The 12,047-nt window shown below is 44.3% G+C and overlaps 1 protein-coding gene across 3 annotated transcripts in view; it reads left to right on the top strand.

Annotated features, from left to right (window-relative positions):
* ppfia2 (PTPRF interacting protein alpha 2) overlaps positions 1-12,047 on the top strand; it is a 291,948-nt gene that overhangs the window by 239,095 nt on the left and 40,806 nt on the right. For all 3 annotated transcript variants that reach the window (XM_034673355.1, XM_034673353.1, XM_034673354.1), the window contains exons 9-13: positions 6,332-6,466; positions 8,654-8,737; positions 10,488-10,619; positions 10,711-10,773; positions 10,867-10,958. In XM_034673355.1, the coding sequence (XP_034529246.1) occupies positions 6,332-6,466; positions 8,654-8,737; positions 10,488-10,619; positions 10,711-10,773; positions 10,867-10,958 (506 nt within the window). The remainder of the gene's footprint in view (positions 1-6,331; positions 6,467-8,653; positions 8,738-10,487; positions 10,620-10,710; positions 10,774-10,866; positions 10,959-12,047) is intronic.

The following is a 12,047-nucleotide window of genomic DNA, read 5'->3' as shown; positions in this document are numbered from 1 at the left end:
ATGTTTCCAACAGGCAGCACTACAGGGAGGACCAAATTGTAGTCTAATAGAATCCGTGCAAGGCGTTCAGTGCTTGTGCTCGTATTAGCTTATTTGATGTTGCAACAAGAGAGAATAAAACATCATAATAAAATGCAAAGTTTGAACAAAGTGTTCTCCTACAAGTGAGCTCATCTTAACACTACAGGTGGTTTTGGGGGTAATTTCACTGCCTGATGAGAGCAAAACTTTAAACTTTGTTTTAGCTCTGCAATTGTCATGGATTGTGACCAGAACTGGACCCAAAAGCAAACTCAGACAAAGATCAATTGTGAATATACAAGTCTTTTATTTGGAGTCAGCCACGTGACAATGGCGGTTCTGCGTGAGGCATTACCACCCTGTGGTAATGGCACCGTGGGTACAGAGCGGAGCAGTTCCTCTCTCCGGCGTACTCACACAGAGGGAGGCAGGAGCTCAGGCAAAGGTAGGCAGGTTCAGCAGCAGACAGGGAAGCGATCAGCACGAGAGCAGGAAGCATGCACGGCAATCTCTACAGCAAGACGGAAACACACAAGGACGTCAGCTAAACACACACAAAGACAAGCAAAAGTTAAATGCTGAGGAGCCACGGACTCAGAATACCACTGAAAACTGAAGTACAATCTGGCGATGAGCAGGAGGAAATCCAGAGGCTTTATAGTAGAGGGTTGATTAGTGAATGGCTTCACCTGGTTTGAAAACCCCACCCACATTCACCCACAAGAAACAAACAAGGGGAAGAGACACAGGAGGAGGAGTAACAGACAGGCAAATGACAAAACACACACAAAGAGGGAGAGGGGAGGGCTGCCATGATGAGGAGCATGACAGCAATAGCATTAAAGAACTGTTTTAAAGTAGTTGCTGGAAAATGTTGAAGCACAACTTTAAGAGCAAGAAAAAGGAGAAAACACAAGACCTGACACACCAGATAGACTGTTCCACACATCCACAGCATTTACATCCATAAGGGCAACAAGAGTTTGGGAAAGGCAGAAGCTTTCAAAGTAAAACTCAGAGGATGATTGGACGAACATTCTGTCTGTTTCACTAACCAGAGCAACAAAACATACAACATAGGAAGCATGCACGAGAAGTAAAATAGATAGTACGGCCTTGATAGGCAGCCATTGGCACTTTAGTGCATAATTCTTGATGTTAATGTAAAGAAAATGTGTGCATTAAAGGTCTTTGATCTTCTTCTGATAAATGAAAGTCGTCCAGTTCTGATGAAACTGACATTAAAGCTGAACCCACGCTAATCTCTTTACAAGCTGCCATCATTTACAGGCTCGCAGGTTCTGTAGCTACCGCCTCTTTCTCCTTAAATGACTCTGATTGGTCCGTTCATTCTTTGAGTAGGAACAAGCGTATCAGCTTGAAGCTTTGCAAGATGGATCCATTGAATGACAGACGGAAATCTGACCCATCTATCTGGTTTGCAAGGTTACTGAATAAATGCACCATCTAAACTATGACATTTAAGCCTGTTTCAGGTACAAATACATGTGTTCTAACTCTCAGTAAATACCAATGTTTCAATAAATATGTCTGCAGTTTCTTCCAATTGAAAACACATACAGTGAATCTTAATTTAAAGACAAAATGCACTAAAGGATTTGAATTAAAAGGGAAAATGCAGTTAATTAATTCATAATTTAAAGACAGAAAAAAAGATACAGGCTGAAACTTTTCTTCTAATGCAACAAAATAAGAGTTTTTAAATGTTAAAAAAGTCAAAATGACGATCAAAGTCGATTGAGTTGAAATCTTTCATGAGGCAACATTCAAAAGCTCTTCAGCTGTTAGTCTAATGTGGGTCTAATGCAAATTTTCAACGGCATAAACTTGATTCTCAAAGAGTTGAACGTTCCTGCAGCTGGTGTAATGAGACAGAAAGTTCCCGTCAGTGAACAGGTCCCCGACCTCTCGACATCGTGTCCGATAACGTCAGAGGAAATGACTTCTGAGGAGAGTTTAGAAAGCTTTTCACTTCTCTGTTAACTTTTAGGAGACGCACTCGACCCAAAGTATGATCCAACAACAGCAGAGTTCTATTCTACTCTTCATCTTCTTGTGATTCTCTGCAGCCAATTACAGAAATGTCCTGCTCTGAGAGGATTGAGTGACACTCTCCCGAGCGCAGGCTTAAACACCAGCTGAGCTCTGGAGGGAGAGAGAGAGAGAGAGAGAGAGAGAGTCAGACTAATTTTAGCTGAAGTAAACATGGGCGCTCACACCATGAGACACACAAACAACCCTGAACTCTACTGAGAAGAGAGCTGACAGGAAGCCATGCAGGGACTGTGTTTTAGAAGTAATTTGACTTTTTTGGATTCACTCTTATTCAGTCTTTGCAGAGTGGTCAAAATATCATCACACTCATGTATGAATGGGAGATATACGAGGCTGTAGCCTGGGGTAGGTTAGCTTCAGGTCACAGAAAGTCACTTCTAGAGCTACTTGATGTTTTCTTTTTATGCACAAATACTAAAAAATCCCCACTTTACAGCTAGAAGCAAGAAGTAACTGTATGTGAGGGTTGTGGTACTAGCAAGAGCTACACATCTGCACAGAGGCAGCACATTGCTGCAAACAACAGAAGGACTTTATTCCCTCTGAGAGTCCCCTCCTCCAAAAACAGACGGCATCTTATTTCAGGTCCAAGTCATGCCTCCTTTATCCCAGATTTACGGTAACTGTTGTGGCAGAAAGCGTTGTGTTTTACAGTATGCTAGCTTTAGCTGCATATTTATATATTCTCCTTGGTCTGCAAGAATGGGGCGCCATTGGCCTAGTGGTCTAAGTGCAGGCCCCATATACAGAGGCTTTAGTCCTTGTCCCAGTGGTTGCAGGTTCGAATCCTGGCCTCGACCATTTGCTGCATCTCTACTCCCCACATTTCCTTTCTCTCTCAAGAAGGTTTGCAAGAATTCTGGGGTGAGCATATTTCAACCCATAACAGCCAAATTCCAACAGATCCGTGTCCAGTCTGTCTCTGATCCATCACAGGACCTGATCTGATCTGGTTTCTATTCTAGTCAATGTCTTAACTTCCACTGGATCCACTCCGTTGCGTTCCGTCTGTGTATCTGATCCGGCAGGTCGGAGCCCTCGGGATCAGATACACAAGACTTCTAGATGCTTGAGCACGACGCATCAATCTCAACAGAGCAGATGGACCTGGACAGGAAGTAAGATCTGGTTAATTTTCAGAATAAAACACTCTGTGTTATCACCAGATCGTATTGTAGTATTTCACTTAACTACAACAACAAACCGTCATGATGAGCGGAGCCAGACCTGGAGTCAACAGGTCAGAGGTATTCAGAGAGACAACATGGATGAGGAGAGGAGGAGGAGAATCCTTGATTCAGGAAAACCTCGGTCACATGACTCCAGCTGTCTGGCGGTCCTGCTCTGTGCTGCGTTCTGAAAATGCAACCGGTGGGTGTTGACAGACCAGAGAGCACGGAGCTGGACCGCAGCGGATCTGGTGAAAGTCCCATGTAACAGTGTTTGATTCCTGTATCCAGTTTTCACTCATAGCATGCACACAACTAACTGTAAGCGCCTCATCCAAGGGACTGCAAGACCACTTCATAACCAAGTGTTTCCAGAAACCATCTCAGAGCGTGCAGAAATAACTCCTGAAGCCTTGAACACACCTCTTCACTTCCTGTGTGCTGTCATAAGTGTACTTTCCTATATCCTGGGACCTTGTTCCTGCTGTTTTAGGATGAGGATGTAGGCTCAGCCGTGAGATGAGAGGTCTGCTGCCTTTCCCATGAAACTGGAGCAAAAAGGCCAAAAAAGAAGGATAGCAAAAACAAAAACAAACTTGCATGCTTCCCCGATAGGACAGAAAATATCCCTGACACTTCCTAGCCTTGGCCCACTCGGGTCTATTTATTGCATATTGAGCTGCCAGGCCCGATACTATGGGGAGCAGAGCATCTGTCGCTGATGGCAAAGGCAGCCCCAAAAATAAGAGTCTTAAACAGATCAGAGCCCGAAGAAGGTAGAGAGGAGAGTCTTAGCACGCAACAGAGATATACTGTATGTTAGTCACTTTGTGGCAGCCTAACTAAATGCTGGGATTCATTTCCTCCTTCATAAACTCAAGCACTGTATCTGAATGCCTAATCGGAGCAATTACCGGTCTGCTCCGACTAAAAGTTGCACTGTCACTCTTGGCGGGCGCAGAGAGCCGCTGCTATTCTGACTCTGATGCTGTTATTTAGAGGAGGGCGGACGCGCTCTGCCAGAGCTTTCAGAGGCTGCTCCAAGTTCCACTAAAGACGGATATCTGTGGTTCTATTTTCTACCAGGCCGTGATGAGGAGGGAGAGAGTCACTCTCACAGAAGTGTTGTTTCATTGATATGCAAAGACAAAGAGCAAATACTTCTTAAATGATGCCAAGAAAAGCAGGTGTTTCTAGGAATGAGGGCTTTGTAATGACTTCACTTACCGTAAAACCTGGAATATAAGTGACACCTGCGTTTGTGACGCAGTCTGTTTTGGGGTCTCTCAGAGGGAAACAGGTTTGTGTGATGGTTTCTGTGCAGCGGTGGAGCTCTTTCTGATACCATAAGTGACTGCTGTGAAGTACGGACCCTCAAAAACTCATGCACCCCCACCTCAGCTGGTCCATTGTTGTCTTAAATAGAAGAGTTTATCACTCTTAAGTTTCCAAAAAGGTATTAGCATGCATCTTGAACACTAACAACTGTGGTACTTGAGTTTTATCACAACTGTTTTTACCTTGCTCCAGTTTATTTGCAGGTCTAGACGTACTCTATGTTCTATTATTAACAAAGACCCAACATCAAGACAGGATCAGATCCAGTCCCATCTTACAGACAGGACTCAGTCTGATCTCATCTTAATCCACCATGAGCAGAGCACTTTGCAGCATTTAGCAAGTTACAGTGGCAAGGACAAACTTCCTTTAACATGCAGAAACCTCCAGCAGGACCAGACTCATGTTAGACACATCTGCTGAGACCTACCGTGTTGGAGAGAGGGATAGAGGGAGATGAAGAGAGAGAGAGAGAGAGAGAGAGAGAGAGAGAGAGAGAGAGAGATGATAGTGGTGAGACGGATAGTAGTAGTTGTAGCAGCTGGAGTCTGGCACGTCTAAGGCAGAGATCCAGAGTAAACCTACGAGACAAGGGAGCTCAGGGACTCCAGAAAGGTCTATGGTTGGTAACTTTAATGGGACAGGAAGAGTAAGTGGGAAGTAAGTGATAGGCAGACAGAAGAGAGAGATAGGATCCCTGTGTGTCAGATCTCCAGGCAGTCTAAGCCTATAGTTGTCTAAGCCTGTAGCAGTCTCAGCCTATAGTTGTCTAAGCCGTTAGAAGTCTAAGCCTATAGTTGTCTAAGCCTGTAGCAGTCTAAGCCTATAATTGTCTAAGCCTTTAGCAGTCTAAGCCTATAGTTGTCTAAGCCTGTAGCAGTCTAAGCCTATAATTGTCTAAGCCTTTAGCAGTCTAAGCCTATAGTTGTCTAAGCCTGTAGCAGTCTAAGCCTGTAGCAGTCTCAGCCTATAGTTGTCTAAGCCTGTAGAAGTCTAAGCCTACAGTTGTCCAAGCCTGTAGCAGTCTAAGCCTATAGTTGTCTAAGCCTGTAGCAGTCTAAGCCTACAGTTGTCCAAGCCTGTAGCAGTCTAAGCCTATAGTTGTCTAAGCCTGTAGCAGTCTAAGCCTACAGTTGTCCAAGCCTGTAGCAGTCTAAGCCTATAGTTGTCGAAGCCTATAGTTGTCTAAGCCTGTAGTAGTCTAAGCATATACGTGTCTAAAGCTGTAGCAGTCTCAGCCTATAGCTGTCTAAGCCTGTAGCAGTCTAAGCCTATAGTTGTCTAAGCCTGTAGAAGTCTAAGCCTACAGTTGTCCAAGCCTGTAGCAGTCTCAGCCTATAGTTGTCTAAGCCTGTAGCAGTCTAAGCCTATAGTTGTCTAAGCATGTAGAACTCTAAGCCTATAGTTGTCTATGCCTGTAGCAGTCTAAGCCTATAGCAGCATAACTAAAAGCTGGTCCAAGCCTAAGTCAGCTCTAACTATAAGCTTTATCAAAAAGGAAAGTTTGAAGCCTACTCTTAAAAACAGAGAGGGTGTCTGCCTCCTGGACTCTGACTGGTGGATGATTTCAAAGGAGAGGTGCCTTATAGCAGAAGGCTCAACCTCCCATACTATTTTTAGAGACTTTAGGTGCTCAATTTCCTTCACATTTAACCGAGGTTATAATTGTTTTGAGTTGTCATATCTAAGTCTGTGAAATGACCACCATGTTGTTGTTTGTTTTGCAGATGGAGGAGAAGAACAGGCAGCTACAGGAGAGGCTGGAGCTGGCCGAGCAGAAGCTGCAGCAGACCATGAGGAAGGCCGAAACTCTGCCGGAGGTGGAAGCTGAACTGGCTCAGAGGATAGCAGCCCTCACAAAGGTACGGACACACTCAGACATCTCTCACTGATGTCCTCGTCTTTCCTTGTTGTCATGACGTCTCAACGTGTCCCTCTCCTCTTCCTTGGCCACGTAGTCTGACTGCAGCTGCTCTTCCTCCTCCCCCGAGGATTATCACTTTGTTATGGAAGCTAAACTTGAAGACATGAGCTCCATTCTTAGGAAGGTAGCCTCACAGGGCGTCACAGCTGCTGCTAACTTCAGTAGAGAGCAGGTTCATTCCCTCCGTCAGTGTTTGGTGGAGAGCTTATTCAGCTTTCCAGGACTCTGCTCTCAAACTTTGGGACGGCTGCATGGCATTTCTGGCTGGAGCTCAAACTCAGCAGTGCTGGAGGATTTCTCGTCCTCTTTCATTATTGGTGCTTTTCATGACTCTAGCTTTTCCTCAATGTGTCTCCAAACAGAGAAGGAGGCTGCAGGAGATAAAAACACTAAGACTGTAAAACCTATAAAGATGAATGTTAAGGGAACCACTCTGTTAAAAGATATTTCACTATATAACTATATGTTCAAAGATGGATGTGTAATTGGATGGATTGATGAACAGATGATAGATGAATGGATGGAAGAATTGATGGATGGATGATGGATGGATGAATGGATGAATGGGTGGATGTGTAATTGGATGGATAAATGGATGGATGATGGATGGATGGATGGACGGATGGATGAATGGATGGATGGATGGATGGATGGATGGAGAGATGGATGAATAGATGGATGGATGGATGGATGGATGGATGGATGGATGGATGGATGGATGAATAGATGGATGGATGGATGGATTGATGGATGGATGGATGGATGGAGGGAGGGAGGGATGGATGGATGGATGGATGGATGGATGGATGGATGGATGGATGGATGGATGGATGGATGGATGGATGGATGGAGAGATGGATGGATGGATGAATAGATGGATGGATGGATGGATGGATGGATGGATGGATGGATGGATGGATGGATGGATGGATGGGTTGATGAGTTAAAGGATGGATTGATGGATGGATGGATGGATGGATGGATGGATGGATGGATGGATGGATGGGTTGATGAGTTAAAGGATGGATTGATGGATGGATGGATGGATGGATGGATGGATGGATGGATGGATGGATGGATGGATGGGTTGATGAGTTAAAGGATGGATTGATTGATGGATGGATGGATGGATGGATGGATGGATGGATGGATGGATGGATGGATGGATGGATGGATGGATGGATGGGTTGATGAGTTAAAGGAGGGATTGATTGATTGATTGATTGATGGATGGATGGATGGATGGATGGATGGATGGATGGATGGATGGATGGATGGATGGATGGATGGATGGATGGATGGATAGATATGTTAAAACATGGATTGATGGATGGACAGATGAATGGATGGAGAGATGGATGGATAATTAGATGAATGGATTGATGGATGGGCAGAGGAATTGATGGATGGATGATCAGTGGATGGATGGACAGAGGAATTGACGGATGGATGGATGGATGGATGGATGGATGGATGGATGGATGGATGGATGGATGGATGGATGGATGGATAAACAGATGGATGATGGATTGTTGGTTGGTTGGACGAATGGATGAACAAATGTACTGATGGACAGATCGATGGATGGACAGGGATAGATTACGGATGGATGAATGGATGGACACATGGAGGGATGGATTGACGATTGGATGGATGGTTAGATGGACGAGTAGCTTGATGGTTGATAGATGGATGGATAGACTGATAGATAAATGGACAAATGGACAGATGAATGGATGTTACAATCTCTTGGTTGGGATATCATACACCATTGTTTCCTCAGTTTTAGCTCCTCTTGCAGTCTCCTCTCTCCTTGCCTCCTGTCTCCTTAAAGTGCTCCAAGGTGTTCAATAGATCAAAGATTAAGTGATTTCTGTGGAGGAGAGAGGAAGCCTTAAAGCACAAACTAGCGTAATGAAAAGCACCTGTTCTGTCCTTTGGTGGCCTCCCTCTCTCTCTTCCCCTTCTTTAAACCAAACAGCTCTCTGTAGATCTCCATCTTTGAGTTCGGGGTAGAGGCTTTGGCTTGTGTGGTTGCCTCTGCTTTCTCCATCAGCTGTCACGCAGATCAGCAGCAGATCATCGTGCCCTCTTTGTCTTTGTCTTCTCTGTGATCCGACTGTAGGCGGAGGAGCGTCATGGGAGCATCGAGGAGCGAATGAGGCACTTGGAGTGCCAGCTGGAGGAGAAGAACCAGGAGCTGCTGCGGGTGAGTCACGACGGAGGAGGCGGCGTGCCAGACGCCGGCGTGAAGCAGGCACAGACTCCTGCGGGAGACTGACAGCTTCAGGCGACACTGACTGATGACACATTGATTGAATGATTTATCACCGATGACACATGGCCAAATCAATGTTTCACACATTCTGCTGATAGATGGTTTGTAAAATACTCACAAGTGATGCATTAATCCATGTCTTATTTTAGATCACATCCAAAACACTAGACGGAGAGCGGAAAGTAAACCGAGTGAAGGTTTAATTGTGACTGAGGGTTCACAGAGGTGGTTTCTCAGTTTGGAGGGATGATTAAGAACATAAATCACAGGAAAGAAACCTGATTTGAAGCCTGGGTTGTAAATAGTGTATGTAAAGTATGATAGAGTACATACCACCTAGGGGTGGGAATTGATAAGATTTCATCAATGTCAATGCCATTGTCGATTCTGCTTATCAATCCAATTCCTTATCAATTCTCCTAACAATTCCTGAGTATTTTTTGAGGGGACAAAAGTAGTTCTATACAGTCTTCTGCACCAAGAGGAACCATTTTATTTTTTCCAAAATGATGTCTGCACAAGACTGAACATGAAAATATTCAACTTGAACATACTGAACAATAGGTTAACCTCATTCTCGGCCCCGTGAGTCCGGACGTGGTCCCTCGAGCCTGGGGGAAAATCCTTTGAATTTAAAGAGGAAAAACTCTTTTCCTCCGGGGACATCATGGTGGTATTTTACCCGCTCTCGGTTCCTCATTTCCGGCCGCTTGAGTCCGGACGTGGCCCCTGGAGCCTGGAGGAAAATACTTTGAATTTGGAGGGGAAAAACGCTTTTCCTCCAGGGTCACTGCAGAGGTATTTTACCCGCTCTCGGTTCCTCATTTTCGGCCGCATGAGTCCGGATGTGGCCCCTGGAGCCTGGAGGAAAATACTTTGAATTTGGAGAGGAAAAACACTTTTCCTCCGGGGATCATCGCAGAGGTATTTTACCCACTCTCAGTGCCTCATTTTCGACTGTGTTAGTCCTGACGTGGCCCCTCGAGCCTGGATCAAAATACTTAAAATTTAGAGCGGAAAAATGCCTTTCCTCCAGGGGTCATCGCAGAGGTATTTTACCCGCTCTCAGTGCTTCATTTTCGGCCGCATGAGTCCGGACGTGGCCCCTGGAGCCTGGAGGAAAATACTTTGAATTTGGAGAGGAAAAATGCTTTTCCTCCAGGGGTAATAGTGGAGGTATTTTACCCGCTCTCTGTGTCTAATTTTCGGCCGCTTGAGTCCGGACGTGGCCCCTGGAGCCTGAAGGAAAGTACTTTGAATTTAGAGATGAAAAACGCTTTTCCTCCAGGGTCATCCCTGAGGTATTTTACTTGCTCTCGGTTCCTCATTTTCGGCCGCGTGAGTCCGGGCGTGGCCCCTAGTGCCTGGAGGAAAACACTTTGAATTTGGAGAGGAAAAACACTTTTCCTCTCCATGTTTCCTCGTGGTTGAAGGAGTTCTGCGTCGCAGAGTGTGTGACGTAATGCAACACACTGTGACCATGACCGTGACATGACGATGGAATGGATCAATTGGAACCGGTTCAAAGTCGGATCCGGTTTTCAATTCCCACCCCTAATACCACCTTATACCCCTGTATAAATCTGGACGTATTAATAAAATCCAGATGTATTTGCAGCTTCTTTTTTATCCTGTGATACCTCAATTAAACGCTTCAGCTCTGCGTTTTGAATCCTTCCAGGCCCGACAGAGAGAAAAGATGAATGAAGAGCACAACAAGCGTCTGTCAGACACAGTGGACAGACTCCTCACAGAGTCCAACGAGAGACTCCAGCTCCACCTGAAGGAGAGGATGTCAGCCCTAGAAGAAAAGGTGAAAGATGGAGACTTGTTTATTAAAGTGCTGTCCAGTGAAGGTCAGGAGGAGACGGAGTGTTTCACCTCTTATCTCTTCTTCTTTGCAGAATTTACTCATCCAAGACTCTGAAAGCTACAGGAAACAGTACGAGGACTCCATCCATGAAAAAGTAGGTTACAGATATTTGATATGAATGCTCCATATGACTTCTGTTTAATATATTGATATGTCCTATAATGTCATCTTGTTGAATTGTTTGCAGTCACATCTGGCGGAGGAGATTGACAAACTGAGGTCAGAGCTGGACCAGTTCAGATTGAGGGCAGGCTCCCTCACCGAGCCGACGCTGTCACGGTACGTAGAGTGTGTGTGTGTGTGTGTGTGTGTGTGTGTGTGTGTGTGTGTGTGTGTGTGTGTGTGTGTGTGTGGAGATGTTTGAAGGTTTGACCAGGTCTTGAAAATCACTGGGCTTTTAATTTGTGAAATTGGCCAAAACCTGCCAATCTTTGGGATGTTAAGTTGTCTGTTCATGTACGATACAACTACAGGGGAGATTTACAACTCCTAATACTTATCAATAGGGATGTAACGATACACTCAACCCATGAATCCACGATTCTTTAATGCTTTTTAAGAAAACTGGATTGAACTCAAAATTTAAATAACTATTATTTTATTAAAATTCTCAGATATGGACAGTTGCAATATATTTTTTCTCTTATATTTCTTTGTAAACAAAGCAATCCTTTTTCATTTTTAAGGTGTGTTGTAACTCAAATAAAACCACTGCACACTTTTTTGAGCACCTTGCAAAAAAACTAAAAGAAATGACTGTACAAAAATACCTTGTTGGAAAATTTCAGAACAATTATAAAGAAATGGGGCTGAGGCAGCTGCCTTGTATTTTAACATGCAGGAAGAATCGTGCATAACTAATCAACAGCAGGTCCCAGTTTTTATGAACATTTTATAGAGAGATGTGAAAAGTTTGCACCACATTTATTTGCATCTGCATAAATACTATTTTATATATTTTGAGGATGCACAGATGACATTTCTGGAGCAAATGAGACCAAACTGGCTGCAAGTTTGAGCCCTGCCGTTAATAAACTTCAAAGGCAATCATTATCAACAAGATGCAAAATTCCTAAATTCAAATTTTTGCTTCCTGTGATCGCTGGGAGGTGTCAGATGAGATTTACAGCAAGTCTTTTTTTTTTTTTTCCCAAATAAGATTCACAGTCTCTGATTTGTTTGACTATTTAAGCTGATTTTTGTTCCAGACGGAATCAGCATAAGAAATCAGAGGAATCACTTTGTCCAGAGGGGGCGCCAAAATCAACACAGACAGAAAAATCCTCACAGTAGCTTTAAAGTCATATTCTGTGTTGAAGACAGTTGAAGAGGGACAGGAAATTTGGGGAGTAAAGAGCAGGGGGTTTA

The sequence above is a fragment of the Notolabrus celidotus genome, chromosome 21 (assembly GCF_009762535.1).
Source record: "Notolabrus celidotus isolate fNotCel1 chromosome 21, fNotCel1.pri, whole genome shotgun sequence".
NCBI lineage: Eukaryota > Metazoa > Chordata > Actinopteri > Labriformes > Labridae > Notolabrus > Notolabrus celidotus.
Note: the sequence above shows the minus strand (reverse complement) of the source record. Positions and strands in the feature narration are given on the sequence as shown.